Below are 22,065 nucleotides of genomic sequence, written 5' to 3'. Positions count from 1 at the left end.
CAGAAGGAAGAGGGAGGCAAAGCAAAAAAGTATTAATAAAGAAAAACACTGAAAAATGGTTGTATATAATCATATGATATGATAAGGGCTTATCTAAAGAGCTAAATGATTTTAGTTGGTTCAGGATGATGATACTGAGTTACAACTGCTATGGGAAGATTGTTGTGACCCTTTGATTAGTGAATAGAATTTACATGTGTAATCTGGGAGTGAATAAGGATCATTGCTTTGGATATGGTTCTTGGCAGCAGCTTTCTAATTTATTTTAGGAAGCTGATCCTACATACATTTGTATTCAATAAAGGCCTATTCTTTCACTTGGAGCCTGCACCCTTTTCTTTGGGGTTTCTGTGAAGGATTCATCCAGTCTAGGAACCCCTTTTAAATTTATCCACCATGGACACTGCAAAAAATTGTCTATGTGATGGGCACTGATCCAACAATAAACAGTAAATGCCCATCACAAAGCACCCATAGAGTCTTAAGACTAACAAATATACCAAAGCATAAGTTTTTGTAGGATAGTGCCAACATTGACAGATGGGTTTCCTGCAGCTGGAGTGTTATAAACTGAGTTGAATAGGATCCAAAAGGCAGCAGTCTGGTTGGTCCTAGAACAATAGGATCCAGAATGCAGCAGTCTGATTGGTCCACAGGAGCCACTCAATCCAGCTCCAGGTGGAAGGGAATCCACAACCTGATTGGCCTACAGGAGAATCCCAGAATTAGCCAATCACGTGGGGCCCATTGTGTAAATAACGTATATAAGGCAGACATTCTGGGGGAACTTCCATTCCTCCTCACCACTATGAGCTGAATAAAGAGCATGAAATCCACTCTTAACTCCGAGTATATTTCATGGAGAGCCATCATTTGATCAATACACAGACACATATTATCTACAAAGTGAGGTCAGATCCTCATTCAGGATATAGGTGTGTCAAGCAGAAAACAAGTTCCAGTTCAAAGAATAGAAGATCATATCAGAGTGGGTGTGACCCATTCTCAACAGGTAATGCATTAGCAAAATAAGCTGAGTAGGGTTCATCAACACAGTACAGTCATATGTGGCAACAATTATATCCTTATAATCCCTATAGAACACCACATTGAACCCATCCAGTCCTGGGGCCGATTGCACATTCACAGAGTCGATTGCTGATCTAACTTCCTCCTCTGATATATCCTTATCCAATTCCCTTCTATTTTCTTAATTTAATTCTAGGAGTTCCAATCCTTCACAAAATTGATGCACCTCTTTGTCTTTAATTCCTTTACTTGCATACAGTCTATTACAGAAACCTAAAAAGGTCTCCAATATTTTCTTAGGGTCTTTTTCCAATTCCCCTTTGTTATCTCTAATAGCTCTAATATTTTTCCTTACCTGATAATTCTTAATTTTATTTGCCAATATTTTCCCTCCTTTTCCTTCAAATTCATAATATTTTTGTTTAAGTGGTACAAAGCAAGGATGCCCACTTTCAAAGCAAGGATGCTCTTTATTTAAGCACTGGAACCCTTAGCAATTAAACGCAAAAAGAATAATGAGATTAAAGGATTTGAAATCCCAGGGAAAGGGAGAACAGAGGGGGGGTTATTGACAATGTATGCGGATGACATGATGGTGACGGTTAGGGACCTGGGGATCACAATGGTGCCATTAAAAAGAATTTTGCAAGGATTTTCAAAAGTATCAGGGTTAAAAGTTAATTTTAATAAATCATCAATGATGTGTTTAAATGTGAAACCTAAAATTCAACTAGAAGCCTCTAAATTATTGGGTATTCCTATAGCAAATAAGATGGTGAAATATTTAGGGGTAAGGATAACTAAAAATGTGAAGAAAATATTTGAATATAATTATAAAAAAACTTGGAGCGGTATCCAGTCAAAATTGAAAATATGGGAGAAAAGGAAGGAATCAATTAGTACAAGAATTGCTTAAGTTAAAATGTTTTTATTACCCAGATTAATGTATCTTTTTTATGTATTGTCAGGGAACTGCCATCGGAGCCAAGAGTGGAGGTAAGGCTCCCCAATTATGCAGGAGAAGGGACCAGCAGAGGGAGAGAGAACACTCCCTTTGGGGAAGGAAATCAGCGTGACACCGGGGAGGAAGGGGATCAGGGAAGGACTTCGGAGAGAGGGCTCCAAGACTCTTCCACAGAGACCAGCGGGGAGAGTCCAGGACCTCCGCTGGCCACACCCACCCTGCGCAGGAGACTTCCGCGCAGGGAGTCTAGGCGGAGACTTGGTGTCAAGGAGTTTTTATGTTGGAGGAAGTTCAGGAAACGCCCACTAACAGATTCTGCCAGTGACTGAGACAGCCACGGAGAAGGGGCTGTCCAGCCAGGGAAAGGTTTAGCCAGGGAACGTTGCCTAGAGCAGCAGCAACCTCTACACACAAGCAACCCCCAATTCCCATTACATGTATTATCCTGGCACATAGTGGAACGAATATTGAAAGGGTGGCAAGGGAAAATTGATAGGTTTGTTTTTGCATCTAGGAAACTGAGGACGGCAGGTAGATATAGGTATCATAGGATCCAAGATGGAAGATGGGGGATTCCCAACTTGGTTTTATATTACAAAGCCTGCCAACTGAGGCATCTTATGATTTGGTTGGAGGGAGAACAGGGGGAAGATTTGGGGTGTATTGAGTGGGAGAATTTGGAAGTAGTAGGAGGGAAAATAAGAATATTTGATAGGAGGAAAAGGAAAAGGGAAGTATATAAAATATCAACATTTACGGGGTCCATCTGGGTATGGGAGAACTGGAAAAGGGAGTTTTTTCCTGACCTCTCTTCCCTTACCAAAATGTGGTATTATGATAAAATGGCCCCATTATAGGAGCTCATCCCAAAGGAGGTAGGGGATAAATTAAAGGAGATATTGAGGAGATGGAGAATTGAGGAGATGGAGAATAGAGATGGAGAATAGTTGGGGAATAGAAGGTACAATGGAACAGGAAAGTGGTATTTGGAATAAAATGAATTGGTTACAAAAAAGACAAATTTCCTCTCTGGTAAAGGAAAAAGAAGTTTAAAAATGTAGTAAAAGAATTATTACATCCTTTGAAGAATTAGTGAAAGGTTATAGGACAGATGGGGCCAAAATAGTTTCAAAATTGTACAGTATAAGGTGTTATTAAACAAGGGGAAATCACCAAAGGAAAGTTTGTAAGAATATTGGAGGTTAGCTACTCAGGAACAGATTTTAGATGAAGATTGGGAAAGAATCTTTCGAGAACCACCCTTTGTTGCAACCTCTAGGATAATCCAGGAACAGGGGTTGAAGCTGGTACAAAAATGGTATTATACACCAGTAAGGTTATATCATATTACAAAATCTGGAAGTAAGAATTGTTGGATGAAATGTGGAGTGATGGGAACATACAGTAATATGTGGTGGGATTGTCCGTTAGTTAATTTTGGAACAATTTTGGAAACAGATTGGTATAGAAATATTGGGAACTGTGGGAAGGAACATGGAAATAACTAAATTAATGGTTCTTATTACCCTGAGTAGTACCGAGTTAAAAACAAAGGAGGAATGCAAATGGGTAAAATTGATAGTAATTGCAACCAGACAGGTTATAGCGAGTAAAATGCAGATGAGCTAGGGGTGAACCAATGGAGGGAAAAAGTGATTAATATTATAATTTTAGAATACAGTGGTACCTCGGGTTACATACACTTCAGGTTACATACGCTTCAGGTTACACACTCCGCTAACCGAGAAATAGTACCTCGGGTTAAGAACTTTGCTTCAGGATGAGAACAGAAATCGTGCTCCAGCAGCACAGCGGCAGCAGGAGGCCCCATTAGCTAAAGTGGTGCTTCAGGTTAAGAACAGTTTCAGGTTAAGAACGGACCTCTGGAACAAATTAAGTACTTAACCCGAGGTACCACTGTACCTAACTGTGAAGATACATAGAATGAAAGGGTTTAAGGTCAGAGAGAAAGAGGATTGGTTTGAGAAGATATTGAATTATTTGAGTAGGTTGGAACAATTTGGGGCAATTAAAATGTTAAAAGTAAAATAAACCTTGTGGAAGGAGGAGTGTTAAGGTATATAGAAGTGAGCATATAGTTAATTTGAATATGTTATTATAGAATATTATTGAATATGTATATTATTGAATATTGTATACCCAATGTATCAGCTGCCTGGGAGGTTTCACTGTTTGTGTTTTGGTGGTTGGTAAAAAATAAAATATTTTTAAAAAAGAAGAAAAAAGAAAAATCCGGAGGAATTAAAAAAATTACTAACAGATTGGTTACAGATACATCCGATTAACCAACTGTTTAAGATGCATAAAAAATTGGATTTTCCCAATTTACAAGGGATTTATTAGTTAAAAGTATTATCAAAAATGTACAAAGTGCTGCTAGAGTGGGATACAAAAGAGGAATTTGTGAAATCAATTATGATTAAGTGGGCACAGGATGTGCGCCATAACATTGATTATGAGCTGTGGGAGAATCTATGGACGGTAAACATGAATTTTATGGCATGTTATGCATTAAAGGAAAATATGATGAAAATGACACACAGATGCTACTCAACACCTCCCAAACTAGAGATAATGTTTTAAAAAGAAAAAGATACGCATAGTCGACCAATCGGTGTTAAAGAAGGATAGAACTTTCTTTATGTACGCTACAGCAGCAGCAAGAATTCTTATCGCAAAACATTGGAAGACACAAGATCTACCCACCTTGGAAGACTGGCAGATTAAGCTGATGGACTACATGGAGCTGGCGGAAATGACTGGCAGAATCCGAGACCAGGGAGAAGACTCAGTGGAAGAAGATTGGGGGAAATTTAAAACCTATTTGCAGAAATATTGTAAAATTTCTGAATGTTGATGACATTGAAATGAAATGCTGGGGTTCTAGCAACAAGGTAAAATCTAAGATTAAACCAACAACAGATAAATTAATGGGCTATGAATTTGCTGAACCAACTTTTAAAAGGGATACAAGAACGGGGGACGTGAGGAAGTCAGGAAAATATGTGAATTTAAGATGTAAAATTAAGAAAGAGGGAATTTTTGTGCTTTTCCTATATGTGCTTTTTCTTTTTATTATTAGTTTTTAATGTATGTATTTTTGTATTTTGTATTTTTGTGCTTAATGTTTGTATCGTTGTATTTTGTAGTATGTACTTTGTGTCTTTATATTCTTTTTGTCTTTGTCTTTGTATTTTTTCTTTTATACTTTGCATTGTTAAAATTTAATAAAAAACTTTATAAAAAATAAAAAGAAAAAGATACATGTTGGAAATGCAATGAAGTAGTGGTATCCTTTTTCCACATGTGGTGGTCCTGTAAAGTAATCAGGGAATTCTGGGAAGTAATTTACAATAAATTAAGCAAAGATATTAAAAACAACAACAACACCTTCCCACAAAAGCCTGATACATTCCTTTTTTGAATGGTAACAACAGAAGTCCCTAAAAAACCAAAATTATTATTATATGCCACCACTGCGGCTATAATCTTACTGGCACAAAAGTGAAGAATGAGTACAGTACCCATTAAGGAAGAACGGCAGTTTATAATGCCTAAATATGGTGAATTGGCAGGTACAGCAAATAGGATAAGAGAAACGGATGATAAAGAATATAAGGAGAATTGGAAAATGTTTATTGACTATTTTAAGAACCAGTATAAAAATGTAAATAACGTAACAGGCCTTGAGTAAATCCAGCAGAATGGGAGCTAGTAGAATTTAACAGAGGAAGAAATATGAAGATGACAAATTTGGAAACTAGTAGAAAAGTAAAGAAACCAGGAAAAGGATGGAAGGGGAGTCACTAGGTATTTAGTTGTATGTTGTGATTGAAATGAAAGTTGAACAATTGGTGGATGGAGGAAAGGGGATGTGGGAGTTGTGTGTTGTGTGTTGTGATTGAAATGAAAGTTGAACAATTGGTGGATGGAGGAAAGGGGATGTGGGAGGTTTGTGCCAGTGGGAGCTTCTCCTCCTCCACATGTGGAGGCAAAGTACCTGAATGGCTGGTAGCACTTCACATAAAAATCAGACAGAATTTCTTGTCAAGATGGAAAAATAGTTGGGCTGCCTTCAGATCTGAGGGGAACAGTGGCATAGCGTGGGGGGTGCAGGGGGGGCCGGCCGCACCGGGCGCAACATCTGAGGGTTAGGGTTAGGGGGCGCAAATCCACGGGTTAGGGGGCGCAAATTACTTGCCTTGCCCCGGGTGCTGACAACCCACGCTACGCCACTGGAGGGGAGCAGCGCATCCATTACTACAAAGTGAACCGAAAGGTTGACCAGCCGTTTGAGACCCACCCCCTGGCCAAGTTAGAAACCACTGGTTCTGGTGTGATAACATGGCTGTGTTACCACCCAACGCAAAAGGGTTTACTCTCTGTAAAGGTGTGTGTCAGAAAAAGTTCCCATGAATTAACCCTAAAGCATTATATTTATTAGATCAGAATTTTCTGACTGCTGAATGGGCATGGTTAACTTGAGCTTGTTCTCTTTTGTTTGCTTACTACAGCCAACATGTTGATAGTGTTTTTGCAGAGTCCCTGCACTTCGACTTACATTAGGTGGTGAAAATAACATTTGTTCTATAAAAGCATGCAGGCTATTAATCTGAGGCAATTTCCTAACATTGTCATTACTTCCTATTTACATGCGAACCTCCTCAAAGAAGAGGGCTTATTGACAAAGGTGGGTGGGTGCTTTGGCTGTCCAAATGATGGTGGGTGATGGCTTTTTATGGAATATATTACTTCGTGCTTTATCAGTTTTGGGTCATTCTCACAGGAAGTACGTAGCTTGCCAAAGAGAAGTATTCAGTCCACCTTCTTCCAGACTTTTGTTTGGGGGGGGGGTATTTAGTTTTTCTGTATGCTGTTTTTCTGTATGCCCTGTATGGAACACAGGGCCAGTTCGCTCATGAGGCAAAGCAGTTTGCCTTGGGTGGCAGGATCCCATGGGGCAGTGCCCCCACAGGAAAACCCCACCCTGGCTGCTGCCACAGTTTTATGGTATTGGTGGCAGTGGCAGCAGCTGCAGCTTCCAGCAAAATTTCACTGCTGCCACATGACCACAATATGTGAGGCACATTCGCATTTCACCTCAGGCAGGAGACAGTGTGGGTCATCCCTGGTGGAACAGTATTCAGATGTATAAATCGTCATATACAACCTGAGCAGATTAGTCCAGAGGCACTTAAAAATACTGGTTTTTCACACCACACACTTACAGTTTCTCTCTATTGTTAGTGCTGAGCGAATTCTTAATTCTGAAATGGGCTCAGAAAACCACCCCCCAAAGGGCTATTTTTCTTTTCCTGTACACAATAAAATTTGGAGCCTGTTGGTTTTTCTGGGTGTGTGTGGGTTAGAGTGGCTTCCTGTGACCAGACTGCAGATGCAAAGCATTAGAGCAGGGGTAGATAATATGGTCTCAACATTAAAAATGAAGATCATGGTCACTTGGCCCATCACCTCCTGACAAATAGAAGAGGAAGAAGAAGAAGAAGAAGAGTTTGGATTTGATATCCCGCCTTTCACTCCCCTTCAGGAGTCTCAAAGCGGCTAACATTCTCCTTTCCCTTCCTCCCCCACAACAAACACTCTGTGAGGTGAGTGGGGCTGAGAGACTTAGAAATGGAGGCAGTGAGAGATTTTCTTTCTTGGGTTCCATGATCACTGCAGATGGTGACAGCTGTCACGAAATTAAAAGATACCTGCTTCTAGGGAGAAAAACAATGACAAACCTAGACAGCATCTTAAAAAGCAGAGACATCACCTTGCCGACAAAGGTCCATATAGTTAAAGCTATGGTTTTCCCAGTAGTGATGTATGGAAGTGAGAGCTGGACCATAAAGAAGGCTGATCGCCAAAGAATTGATGCTTTTGAATTATGAGTCCCATGGACTGCAAGACCTCTCCATTCTGAAGGAAATCAGCCCTGAGTGCTCACTGGAAGGACAGGTCCTGAAGCTGAGGCTCCAGTACTTTTGCCCCTCATGAGAAGAGAAGACCCCCTGGAAAAGACCCTGTTGTTGGGAAAGATGGAGGGCACAAGGAGAAGGGGTGACAAGAGGACGAGATGGTTGGACAGCACAGTGTTCTCGAAGCTACCAGTGTGAGTTTGACCGAACTGCGGGAGGCAGTGGAAGACAGGAGTGCCTGGCGTGCTCTGGTTCATGGGGTCACGAAGCGTTGGACAAGACTAAATGACTAAACAACAACAACAAAGATAATATGGTGCCAGATGTCATGGACTCCCATCAGCTCAGCAAGCATGGCCAACGTTCAGGAATGATGGGAGATGTAGTAACAACATTGGATGGTCTCTGCATACATGGATTTCCAGGAGCCAGAATGGATCTGCTCTGCTTACCTCATCTCAGTGCCTGCTATGGTTGCATTTAGGGTGCATACAGTTTCCATTTAGGGTGCTGTTAGAGATTGTGCTTGATGTCCTCATAAAACCTTTGCAAGGGTTAGGGTTAAATTAAATTATAAAATTATAAAAGATATTCTCTGTTGCTGTAGGAAGAGGTGCAAATGGGGACACTGGGGGCTGGACGCAGCCCTGGTTCAACTCTTAGCTCCACCATCAACTTAGTAGGTGGCCAAAGGCAAGCTGCCACCTCAGGAAAGCTGCCTCACTCACTTGCATCTGCAATAATCATATCGACTTACCTTTCACGATTATTGGAAGGCAGAGATTGCCAGTGTGGTGGCGCAAGTGCACTCACAGAGTCCTTCATTGGCATTTGCCTGGTCCCCTCCCCTGCTGAAATGTGACTTTTTAAAAAAAATGTATGCGGGGGGGGGGTCTGTCCCTCTTTCCCTCCCTCCTCTGATGCCCTCTTGCCTAGCTGTTTCTTGTAGCAGCCCTGGATATAAGCTCCGCAGGTGAAGGAGAGGAACCTCTCTTTGGGGTGGGGGTGGGGGGGCAGATCAGAGACCAGGGACGGCAGCAGCAGTTGCCCAGAGGACTCCCAAGGAGAAGGGAGAAGAGAGAAGGCTGAGGGAACACTCCACAAGGGAGGGTGTTTGAAAAAGGGTGAGAGGCTACTAGGCAGGCAAGGAGTGACATAACTGGGCTCCTGAACCCCACAGGGGTGACGCAGAAAGAATGCAGTTGGTCAAGGGAACCATGGGTGCAAAAAAGTTGAAAACATCTGGACTAGGCTTTGGAGTGTGCCTGGATGTGGTCTCTGTGTTTCTGGTGCCCATAATAGTCTGTCCCGTTGCAAACATGCCCACTGTCCCCAAAAGCTTGGTAGCCCTTGCTGTAAGGAATACAACTAGATCAGTCATAGGCAAACTTGGCCCTCCGGATGTTTTGGGACTACAACTCCCATCATTCCTAACAGGACCAGTGGTCAGGGATGGTGGGAGTTGTAGTCCCAAAACATCTGGAGGGCCAAGTTTGCCCATGCCTGAACTAGATCATGCATGTAATGTGCTTTGAGCTCTTGGAATTATTATTGATCTTTCTTCTGCAGAGGTTTCTAGGAATTTCTCCACACTTCAGCAACCCAGCAAAGAGCTTAGCCTTTGTTAATATGTGTCTCTCCTCCCTTTCCTCAGGGCAGAATGGGAACCATATTAAAGCAGAATCTTCTCTGTGGCTCCGAGGCATAAGGAGACGCCTCCTAAATACCTTCAGGTAGGCAGAAGGTAAATGAGACTTCCCAGAATGTGATAATGTTTTCTGGGGAAGATGGGAGTTGTAGGTCAATGACATTATCTTTATTGTGTTGAGTTTCTGCACACCACTGTTGTAATGAAGTAGCATATAAACTGTTGAAATGAATAAATGAATAACATCTGGAGGACTCATGGTTTTCCCCACCTTGTATATAGGATTGTGGCCCTACCAGCTATGCTACACTAGCTCTGTTACATCACAATCTGCACTTCTACTCAGAGGTAAGTCCTATGGTATCAAGCAGGATTTACTTTCAAGCAAGTGTAAGCTGCAAAGTCCTGCATTTCATAGTATACATTTTTAAAAATGTGCACCTAAAGTGGTGATATGCAAAAGAGGAGACCTTTAGTAGCTGAGTGAAATGTAAAATGTCAGAAAATGCAGCTTGTTCTGGTGTCCTCTTTTTCATCTCACCACCTTATCTGCACCTAGAGGAGGGATAGCCAATGAGGTGCTGTCCAGATGTTCTTAGGGATGTTGGTAGTTACAATCTATCAGCATATGAAAGGTACCATGTTGGCTATTTCAGACCTAAAAATATAATATGTAACTGAAACACGCATGTTGGAAGCACATGCCAGGTTACTGTTTATTCATATGCATAATATAGCACATGTATTATTTAAGTACGCTCAACACAGATCCAAAATCCACTATAATATGTTGTCAAGTGTACACAGAGATCCAAAATCAGTTGTAGAGTGCTGTCAAGTGTGGGTGGGTGTGTACACACACACACACACACACACACACACGAGTCCGTGCTATTTTTCTAGAAAAAAAGGTGCTGGAACTCACCATGAATACCTGTATACCTGAAGGAGCGTCTCCACCCCCATCGTTCAGCCCGGACACTGAGGTCCAGCGCTGAGGGCCTTCTGGCAGTTCCCTCAGTGCGAGAAGTGAAGACACAGGGAACCAGGCAGAGGGCCTTCTGGGTAATGGCGCCCACCCTGTGGAATGCCCTCCCATCAGGTGTCAAGGAAATAAACAACTATCTGACTTTTAGAAGACACCTGAAGGCAACCCTGGTTAGGGAAGCTTTTAATATCTATTGTATTTTAATATTTTGTTGGAAGCACCCAGAGTGGCTGGGGAAACCCAGCCAGATGGACAGGGTATAATTATTATTATTATTATTATTATTATTATTATTATTATTATTATTATTATTACCTCCTTTGTTCTCTTACAATGACAATGTCACCTACCTGAGAGGGGCTGGAACTGAGTTCCAGTAAGTTCTGGTTGAAAAAAAGCCCTGCATACAGTACACACACACACACAGAGAGACACACACACAGAGAGAGATGCAGACCTAAATTTGCTGCCACATAATGAAAGCCCATACATCAATATACCCTTTAAACAGATTTCATACATATGTATCCATGGGATCATGGCAAAAAGCCATCTTCTGGCTGCCTAACATCAGAAGAGAACTAGCCCCCAATCCAGTTCATAATAATCCACCATCCATGTACATAACAGTAATTTTTATGGATAATAAAGCACAGTGGAGGAAAGATGAGTGCATAAAATGCACAGGGACTTGGGATCCCATCACGTTATCATACTAACTACAGTAAAGTAGGGGTGGCCCTACTATTAGGCTGAGTGAGGCAGCTGCCTCGGGCACCCAGGTCTGGGTCTCATGGAAGGCCAGCAGATAGACAGTTGTTTCATTTATTTTTGTTGTATGTTTTACTGCTGGGGAAGGGGAGACGCACTGGGGTGCTGATAGCGCTTGGTCTTGAGAACCAGAAGCAGCTCACTGAGTTCGGTAGAACAGCTACACTAGTTTCCCATGAGCTGGGCTGTTGTTGCTTACTGGGTGGGAGAGGTGGAGGGGTCATGTGACGTGGAGGTTGGTGTAGCACCTTGGAAAAATGGGGGGGGGGGGCAGCAGCATCTGCAGGACTTCAAAATGTGCTCATAAAGCACATATAAAGATTAACATTTCCCACTCTCTCAAACCATAAGTCCTAGTTTTAGAGTACAAACCCAGCTGTGGTGGCTGGTGTCCAATGGGGTAGGTAGAGTGTAAGGCAGGAGGTCAACAGCAGGTGGAGCCAGAGTGAGTGGCAGCCAATGTGACATGATTTTTCATGACTATTTAGTCCTAGAGTTACTTGTGCATAGCTGGAAGGGGGGGGGGTGTCTCATAATCATTAGAGAAAGGGAGTTTATACAAAAAGCAACCCAAACCATTCCTTTGGGTTATCAAATCATGCAATGCCCTTCTGCCGTTTGGCTCAAGCAATAAATTAACTAAGGAAGAAGATGCATAAAAGCAATAATGTTAATACAGAGGCCATGCCTGTGGCAACTAATGATGAAGCAAAGTTGCTGAATGCATCAGGTTTGTGACTCCAGTGTAATGCTTTAGAAAAAAAAGCTGAGTTTGTGCCATTTTAGTTTCCAGAAAATTTGCTGCGTCAGTTTCTTTTTTTGTGTGTGTAAATATTTATTAAATTTTCAAAAATTATAAGAACACATACAGTACACACAAAACACATTACACAAAAATACATACAAAAACAAACAAACACGTATAATTTCAACTCCTTTTTTTCCTTAAACTTACTTCATCGACTTCCCCATACCTCCCCTTTCTGCATCCCAATACCCAAATTTATTTCAGCAAATCCTTCCCCTTAATTTTATCCAATTTTCCTTTCCTTTTCTTTTACTTAATCTTTACCAGCTGTAATCCCTTACTTTATATAACCACAACATTTTAACATTCATTAATTTTACAATGTTTCTTAAGATAGATTTTAAATTTCTTCCAATCTTCTTCCGCCGTCTCTTTCCCCTGGTCTCGGATTCTGTCAGTCATTTCAGCCAGTCCCATGCAATCGATCACCTTCATCTGCCACTCTTCCAAGGTGGGTTTCTTGCAGCAAAACCAGCAACATATCTCATGACACTTTGAAAGCAAACCCATTCACTAGAGTGATGGAGAGTGGACTGTATCTTATACATGCATTGAAGAGGACACAGGAGCTTATGCCATAACAAATACGTATTTATAAAGATCCAGGCTTTTGGCCTATCATAATAATTTAATAATAATAATAATTTATTATTTATACCCTGCCCATCTGGCTGGGTTTCCCCAGCCACTCTGGGCGGCTTCCAACAGAATATTAAAATACAATAATTTATTAAACATTAAAAGCTTCCCTAAAAACAGAAGAGAGTCTATCCATAAAAATATTGTTCTACATGTGGTCCTGACTTTTGAAGAAATGTAGAAGCTTGCAAAATCAATGTCAAAACATGGTAGTGGGCAAAAGAGAAAAGATACCAAGAGACCAGGTTGCTTGGAGTGTCAAATGAGGGCTGCACTGTTTTCTACATCTGAAATGAATTATAAACAACTTAGTATAGTGGCAAAAAGAATGAAGGATACTGTTATGGGGGGGGGGGAGAGTTGAGACCCTTCTAACCCCTGGACCCAGCAAGTGTTAAAATATAAGATAGGCTGGTTTCCTGTGCTGAGGTGATTGCCTGGGTGACGGGCCACTAAGAGAAGAAAAGCTCAGTGAACAGACAAAAGCCAGAGTTTGAAGTGGAGTTTTGCAGGAATGTGACCGTGAAAAAAAGAGACAGAACAATGGTTTATTTCTGCTTGAATCCAAGGCTGTGGCTACGTGAAAACAATACAGTGGTGCCCCGCAAGATGAATGCCTCGCAAGACGAAAAACTCGCTAGACGAAAGGGTTTTTCGGTTTTGCGTTGCTTCGCTAGGCGAATTTCCCTATGGGCTTTCTTCGCAAGACGAAAACGTCTTGCGCTTTTTTAAAAAAGCCGCTTGAAGAGGCGCAGTTGCGACGGACCGTGCTTTACAAGACGAAAAACATCGCAAGACGAAAAGACTCGCGGAACGAATTATTTTCGTCTTGCGAGGCACCACTGTACATTTTTGGGGTGTTGATGCTGTGAAGCCCTCCATCATAGGCCCAGGTTGTATATATGTGTAAATAAACCATGTATCATAAAGGCACCACAGCCTCCACTGCCCCTCATTCCAAAATATTCATTTGAATGCAAAGCGGTGTAGAAATGCAATAAATCAAATCAATTCTATCAAATCAAAAGGAAACACAAGTCTTGGGAAAGCGCCTGGAACCCCTGGAATATCACACCGCTTGGAGGGTGGCGTGGCGTGCGACAGTATTCCTAAACTGTGGGAGAAAATACACTGTGAAAACTAGGTACTAAAATCCTTCGGGAGGAAGGACAGGATATAAATCGCATAAACAAATACATTCATAAATAGACTTCCTGCACACGAAAAGAACACAGAACATAAAACTTGCTACTGCCAGTGGGAGGAATTACAGCAATTATCATCACAGGTGGGGATGGGAGATTGGTTTGATTCAGTCCAGATTTAAAGGGAAACCGGCTTCATTTGTACTAACTGATACACAGGAAACTTTCAAACTTCATGTTTGTCTGAATTTTGCAATACAGTTCTCCTGTCAAGTAATGTGTGTGAATGGTGTGAATAAAGTAAAGTGTGTAAAAAAAATGCATACATTAGTGAAAATAGCCTGCAAAGATGCATTATATTTGGGGAGGAAACTTTGCAAAAACATTTATGCAGTATTAGCGGAAATGGCATATAGAAATATATATTTTTGTAGAATTAGCAAAAATGTTGATGACTTTTCAAAAAAAAATTTTTTTTGCAAACTGATGTGGAAATGTGGAGAACAGAACTTAAGAGTGCAAAATAAGAAACTGAAATAAACTGAAATGAATAAATTTGCCTATCCCTAGTCATAGTGGGGTTTGAAAACCAAATATTAACAGATGCTACAAGTTGAAAAGAAATATTGGAAAGACTGTTAGATGTTACCTTATATCTTGCCTCCAGTGACAGTGCTGACTCCAGAAGGACCCATAGTTGTCAACTTTTCCCTTTTCTTGTGAGGAATCCTATTCGGAATAAGGGAATTTCCCTTTTAAAAAGGGAAACGTTGACTGCTATGGAAGGACCCAGGATGCAAACCTGGTCCTTCAAAGGGAGTGCAGCCCCCCCCCCAGGGTAGGCAGTTGACCCCCGTCTCGGGCATGGGAGCTACTCACCCCCTGTGCCTCTGTCTTGCCAGGATTCAAGCTCGGCTTGTTTCTCCTCATCCATCTCACCACTGTGGCCAGGCCCTGATCCAAGGACTGCACGGCCTCTCCTGATTCAGATGTTGTGGAGAGACAGAGCTGAGTGTCACCAGCAGATTGAGAGCACCATCCCCAGCCTCCTAATGACCACTCATGAGACTATCTGTGTGTAATTGGATCATGGTATGTGTGTGTGTGCAGGGGCATCAACTTGAATAAAATATTGGGGGGAGGCAGGCAAGCCCCACCCCACATAATCACACGACGTGTCACAGACACACCATTTGGATGGCAGTGCCCCCCTCAAATATTTTAGGGGGGGCTGAAGGGACCTTAGCCCTTAGGAGTTGGCTCCTATATGTGTACGGGAGAGAGAGAGTGGAGGGGGCAGGTTACAAATTTGTATTGGGAATGAAAAAAATGGTCCCTGGTCTCTGCTCTACAGGCACCAGCAGCTTCTCTGACAAAATGCATGGACCACAGCATCGTGCTTTGAGATGATGGGAGGCAGAGGTTTTTTTGTGCAATGGTGCTCACCAGTACAGAGTACTGTCTCCTCTTATTTTGCCGCCCAGGTAGCCATTTTGTGCACTGCACTTTTATTAAGATATGAGTATCAGCACTTCATTTTTTTTTTCTAACCAGAAAAAGTTTCATATATGGGGTTAGATTTCTGAGGAGTCATTCACTTTCTCACTCTCTCACAAATCATCACTTGATACTGAAGTCACCAAGTGACTAACAGGCACAAGAGAATCAGGTTTAAGAGTTACACAGAGGGGGAAGTTGCACTCAGTGTGGGTTGGTCTGTTTTTCTCCAGTATTTGAAAACTCCGCCTGGTGAAATTCTACTTCCTATGGCACTTGGGGGTCTGGACCTGGCCACCCTAGATTTAGCTAACCATGCTCTACTGCAAGTGTGGGGAAACTTGGGCCCTCCCATCATCCCAGACCACTGGGCATGCTTGCTAGGGCTGACAGGAGCTGTACCTCAGCAGCAGCTGGCGGTTGTCAAAGTTTCCTCACATCTGCTTTACTGGTTTAGGCTGTAACCCTAACCATGTCTACTCAGGCAAAACTTTTATTAAATTCAATGGGGCTTACTCCCAGGTAAGCAGGATTAGGACTGCAGCCTTAAACATTTCTCTGTAAGCAGAAAAAAACAGAGAAGCCAGCTGATGTGCTCAAGTTGTTGCAGAGTTTGATCTTTCTGTAGATTTCTTGGAAGTGCAGCTGAGTAAAGCTTGATTAGCATTTGACCCAGATGGAGGAGGTTAAGTACTTGAGAAACTTTTAGGACACAGCTAACTTCCCTACTAGGCGAGCTGTAGTAGTCTGGTTGGTGATTGAAAGAGCGATATGTGTATTTCATGTCCTGCTAGGCCTGAAGTAAGGTAGGTACTTACTGTGGTGCAAGGTCTGGAAAAGTACATCTCTCCACATAGAGGGGAAATGGCGTTTTAGGAAAATAACAGCTATTAATAATATATTAAGACAAGCATTGTTTGGTGTATGATTTTGAGATTTATTATTAAGTAGGCCAAAGTAATTGATTTATCTCTATGAATGCTTATGCTTTAATAAATATCTGTTAAAAGTAAAGCTTAACAAGAGTGGTTTATTCAAAACTTCATGCTATTTTTGAGCAGCAACACCTGCCAAACTGTTTGGTGAACGTTTTCCAGGAGGCTTCTGTGACACTTTTTTCTTCTTAGTAGATGTTGCCATTGGCTTGAGAACAGTATAGTTTTGGGTCCCCTCCCCACTTTCCCCTAAGTTTTCTTCTGCTTTTGCTGTGCTTGTGTGGGTATCCTGCCCACATCTTGTTTCCATAATACCATTTCATAGTATTGTCTGGACACAGTGGTGGTTGACACACACACACACACACACACACACACACACGTCAGAAATCTTGGGGAGAGTTCATCAAAGAGGCAGTTGTTTGTTCTCAAATTTTACTGGGGAAAATCTGTCTTGAGTAACTTTTGCTTTTTCTCTAGTTAAAAGACAAAGTGGCTGAAGAGCAATTTCACAAGCTCTTTTATTTTTAGATGTGCATCTGAGATAAATCCCAAGGGTTCCAAGTAGACCTCTTTAAGTTAATTGGCATAAATTAGTAATGTCTATTCCAGTGGGTCTACTCTGAGTAGAATTTATGTGGCTACAACCCTGTGTGTCTGCCGCAAAGTAACTGATAATTGTCTATAGGCCTGCATAAAGTAACAAGGTTAAATATCACTAAATGTTAGTTTTCTTGAGCTTGTCAAATGAGGTATAGGGATTAGAGTGCTCAACTTGCCACTAGATGTGGGGGATAAATCTGATTCCGTTTGCCTTTTAATGTGAACCTACCAAATTCATGCTTCTGAAACAATAAGTGACCTGAAATGCAGTAATCCTTTGAGTTCCCTGACCCCAGAGTGTGTATGAAAACAGTGCAGTGTTGTATAGTGGTTAGAGTGTCAGACTAGTACCTGGGAGAACGGGGTTCACATCCCTACTCAGCCATGAAACTCACTCTCAGCCTAACCTCGCTCACAGGGTTGTTGGAAAGATATAAGTGCAAAAAAACCCTAAGTAATAAATAGAAATGTGTACTAGGGGAAAATGTGAAAGGGGCTTGTAAAAATGGATTACATTAGGAGAAATTGCTAGGCAAAGGGGCATTTAAAAATGTACCCTTTATGAGTAAAGGACACAGTTTCAAGCAAATTTCACCCACCCTCAAACTAAAGCGGAAATGTTAATAACAGGACATAGAATTGGAAAAAAGGAGAAAATGAAATAGACTTACCAATACAGCCCTCATTACAGTCTCCTTTCCTTTAGAAAAGTTTCTTTGGGGAGGGAACAGCTGAGACTGGAGAAGTTGCAGAGGTGCATAAATAAAATATTGAATAATACAGTGGTGCCTCGCAAGACGAAAAGAATCCGTTCTGTGATTCTCTTCGTCTAGCGTTTTTTTTGTCTTGCAAAGCAAGCCCATTGACGGATTAGCGCTATTAGCGGCTTTTAGCGGTTTATCTGCTGATCGGATCAGCTGATAAGCGGCTTAGTGGCTTAGAAAAAGGGGGGGAGGGAAAAAACCAGCAGGAACTCGCAAGACATTTTCGTCTTGCAAAGCAAGCCCATAGGAAATTCGTTTTGCGAAGCACCTCCAAAACGGAAAACTCTTTCGTCCAGCGAGTTTTCCGTCTTGCGAGGCATTCGTCTTACGGGGCACCACTGTACTGAATATTGAATAAAATATTGTGGGTGGGGGCAGGCCTGGCTCCCTCGAATATTTTATTGGGGGCTGAAGGGACCTTGGCCCTAAGAGTTGGCTCCTATGAGAAGTTGTAATGGGGGTGTAACACCTCCTCACCTGCTCTTTCGTTATTCCATTAGCTTGAGAACATTCTAAATGTAATTCCCCCCCCACCCCAACATGAAGACTGAGGTTGGGCAGGGACAGAAAAGCCCTGGGACTCTTTAATATGTACATTTGCAGACAGTTTACCTCTTAGAGGCTGCTTCTAAGTCCCTTTATCAAAATCTGCAAAGTTATCAGGGGAGTGTTAAGCTCGCAAATAAGCAGAAATACCATGTACAACAGCTGTGTCTCTTGAACAACATGTGGTGGGAAGGGAGAGAAAAAAATACCTTTTCCTGGTTTTTCTTTTCTTGATCAGCACATGAGCTGTGTCACGGATGGGAGGAAAACCGCTCCATAAATGCAAGAAACTTATTAAAAGGCTTATGCAATATACTTCTGGTACAGTGGACTTCCTGAGAACGGTGCCTGTCGATATGATTTAACGATTATCTGCCTGAGACTTTCCAGTAGTTATTTTGGTCGTGCCTCTCCCCTAGGCCTGACTGATTTGCCCTAACCGGGCCACTAGTTACAGGAAGGGATAAGAAAATGCAAGATGTAACTAGGAGAGCAAGAGGAACAAAATAGAACGTTTTTGAAGCTGCAATGGTAAACAAAAAAGAGGAATTAAGATGCAATTCAAGCTTTGATTTATGAGCCTGAGTTGAGTCATCCTTAATCTTGCTTGTCATGTGCTTCTCCTGTTAACATTCAGTGTACTCTAGTGAACTTCCAGTCTAAGGAATTGGAACTTTGTTCCCATTTCTGCAGATGTACAGGTCTTCGTGGATTTCATGGACGCTTACAGGGGGATTGGACAAATTCAGGGAGAGAGCTCTATCAAAGGCCATTAGATATTTTTTTTATGGTGTGAAGGGAGTGTTCATATTCTCTTAATTTCACTTTAGACAAAATTTGGCAATTCTACTGTTGGGGAGAACCTTTGAACTCAAATCGTATAGCTCAGCTTTGAACGCTGTTGTACCCATGAACACAAAGCAAGATTGGGAGCATAATATCCAGTGCTATTTTTCTAGAAAAAGAGGTGCCGGAACTCACTGTGAACCCCTCCCTTGTTCTCTTAGAATGGCAATGGTGCCCACCTGAGAGGGGCCAGAAATGAGTTCTGTCTGGGGGAAAAAAGCTCTGATAATAACTGTAGGTGAAGTGATCTGGGAAGGGTTAAGACTGCTGTGGTGAACCTAGGTGTCCCTCCTTGTCATGTTTATTTGGATGGGGAAACTCTAGTCTTTAGATGGTTGGCCTGTGTAAGAACCCTGAATGTCCAGAGCATTTCTTTATTAACCCACAAGGTCAGGAGGGATGGAACATCGTTGTGAAACTTGGCATTTGTAGGCAATGTAAGTTGGGGAGTTTTCTCTGCATGCTTGGGCAATGCTTGTGGGCTTGTGGTTGACACTAGCATATTTTGGGTACAAGAGCAGCAGATGTGATGTTATGGTCAAAGATAAGGAAAAGCAAAGCACTTTTGATATGCTTAGGTGACTGAACATGTGCATGGGAGAACTCTGTTGAGTGGGCCAGTGGGTGTGAAAGATGAGCGCCGCCTATGAAGTGGCTTGAAAGGAGCCAGGGCTGTTCTGCCACACCTTTGGAAAACACCTCGCAAGGTGGGAAGGTGGGAAATGATGTGTATGGTTTGAGCTCTCTGAGGCTCTAGTGCCAATAAAATGGGTTTCTGTGGGCAGGAAGGAGGCCAGCTTACGTGGGAGTTCATGCCGTTTGAGTCAGGCAAGCTCTGCTCCAGCCAGCTGCAAAACATTAGCTCCTTGTTAAATGACAGGCCAAGCAAATGCCTTCACTTCTGGTTTGGGGGGGAAATGATAATGAGGCATTGGGAGCACAGTGGAAGAGACACGTGGCCTTACTAACTGTGAAAACCTCTTCAGTTTTCAAGTTTTGCTTTCCCCCTCAAGAAGCAGCCTTGAAAGACGTCACTCTCTTGCAGCAGAATGTGCACATTTTGCATGGGGTGTGTGTGTGTGTGGAGAGAATGAATGGCCTTCATTCGGGAATGGAAAGGCAAAACTCTTTTTTCAAAAGCACTCTGCTGTTTCCTGGCTGAATGAAAAGAGGCGGTGGATCCAGAAGGCAGTGGTGCTGTGAGTCAAACTAAATATGACTTCAAGTGCCGTTTTATACTGTAATTTTATGGTGTGATTCATGCTGTGATCTATGGATGGAGGGTGGTATAAAATTTTAATAAAATAAAATGAATAAAATTTTAAGCAGCATCTGCAAGACTGGCTAAATCAAGTTCTCTGGCTTTTTTAAACAGCCAGGGGCCTGGAACCAAGGTGTAAGAGGAGGAAAGCAGCACTTCCTGTTTCCCCGTGCTTTTTAGGTACAGTTCTGAGCGTTTTTCAGTTTGCCCCACTGCTTTCCCCAGGAAAACCCACTGTTTACCACTGAGTTGGAATAAACATGAATCTGCAGAAATACAATTGCCCACTTTTTAAACTCAACAGCAGCCTGAAGTACAGAAAGCCAGCAAAGCTTTTCCTGGCTTCAAGAAACCAGACTCCTGCAGCCTCTCTGGTTGGATGTTGTTGGACCTCAGCTCCTGTCAGCTCCAGGCAGAATGGCCAACAGTAGGAACCGCAGTTCCAAATGTCTGGGGAGCTGCTGTACTCTGTGGGGTTATGGGCTGAAGACGTAGGGGTGGAACTAGTAAATTGGTACACCTCTGCTCAGATGCATCTCTTCTTCTTTGGTGGTCACTCGTAGCTGAATAAGATTTGTCTTCCATAAACACGGTTTTAAAAGTGAGTCCGTAAGTGACTGTGGAGGCCAATTCTGGATCCACACGTCCTTCCACAGTGGGGACATGGGTTTCTGGACAGGAGTTGATCATGGAGAGGTTTTGCCAAACGTGCCTTCCTCTTAGTTTGTTTTTCCCTTTCGTCCTGAGTTTGAGTGTCTTCAAAACCCATGACACCTTTGGTAAAGGCTGTTCTCCAATTGGAGCACTCGCAGATCAGGGTTTCCCAGTTGTCAGTGTTTATACTACATTTTTTTAGATATGCCTTGAAAGAGTCTTGAAACTTCTTTTGTTGACCATCAGCATTACGCTTTCCATTTTTAAGTTTGGAATAGAGTAGTTGCTTTGGAAGATAATAATCTGGCATCCGCACAATATGACCAGTTCAACGAAGTTGATGTTGAAGAATCATTGGTGATCTTTGCTTCTTCCAGTATACTGGCATTAGTTTGCCTGTCTTCCCAGGTGATGTGTAAAACTTTTCGGAGACACTGTTGATGGAATCTTTCACGGAGTTGGAGATGGTGTTTATAAGTGGTCCACGTTTCACAAGCATACAGTAAGGTTGCATCTACCGCTAGCTAGCAAAAGTGGCTGTGGATGAAGTCCTTTGATGGGAGATCTGTGACTGACAGCAGGCACATGGCTCAAATGTTAAACACAGTGCTTTTCTTCTAGAAAAAGAGGTGCTGGTACTGCGTACCCTTGAGGACCCCCACAAAAAAGCAGTGGTTAAACCCTACTTATTTCACTGTGTTTGTTTCTGTTTTTCCTATTCAAAAGGACTCTGTCTCTACCAAACAAAATCCCTCCCCCCATTCTTTCAGTCTAGATTTCTTCTAATAGGGCTTCCATTCTCCCCTTTGGATGCAATCCAAGATGCTGCAGGACTTTTCCTGACCATATTCTAAGGCCTGCTAAATGAGCATATTCGATTTCTGTATAATTTAAAGATTTATTGGAACAAACAACCGAGCCTTAAAATGCTACCCAGCTGCTGCCAATGAGGACTCTCTCTCAGGCGTCTAAACTGCATGGTGTTCTGCATGGATAAGTGCTGGATAAGGTTTCCAAACTTGTGT

General features: G+C 42.2%; 2 protein-coding genes across 3 annotated transcripts in view; one reads left to right on the top strand and one right to left on the bottom strand.

The window, feature by feature from the left end:
• Window positions 1-14,883, bottom strand: part of LOC309541690 (guanine nucleotide-binding protein G(t) subunit alpha-3) — a 53,458-nt gene extending 38,575 nt beyond the window's left edge. The window contains exon 1 of one of the 2 annotated variants that reach the window (XM_082239848.1): window positions 14,814-14,883. In XM_082239848.1, coding sequence (XP_082095974.1) covers window positions 14,814-14,868 — 55 coding nt within the window. In that variant the 5' untranslated portion in view covers window positions 14,869-14,883. Of the gene's footprint in view, window positions 1-14,583; window positions 14,596-14,813 lie in introns of those variants that run through there. The other variant, XM_082239849.1, reaches the window with a different exon arrangement.
• Window positions 14,884-16,095: 1,212 nt separating this feature from the next.
• The window catches only part of CD36 (CD36 molecule (CD36 blood group)), a 70,816-nt gene continuing 64,846 nt past the window's right edge, over window positions 16,096-22,065 (top strand). The window contains exon 1 of the mRNA XM_082239768.1: window positions 16,096-16,237. The gene's annotated coding sequence lies outside the window, so the exon portion shown is untranslated. The remainder of the gene's footprint in view (window positions 16,238-22,065) is intronic.

This window comes from Podarcis vaucheri (assembly GCF_965113315.1).
Source record: "Podarcis vaucheri genome assembly, chromosome: 10".
Taxonomy (NCBI): Eukaryota; Metazoa; Chordata; class Lepidosauria; order Squamata; family Lacertidae; genus Podarcis; species Podarcis vaucheri.
This window is presented reverse-complemented; position numbering and strand designations above follow the sequence as displayed.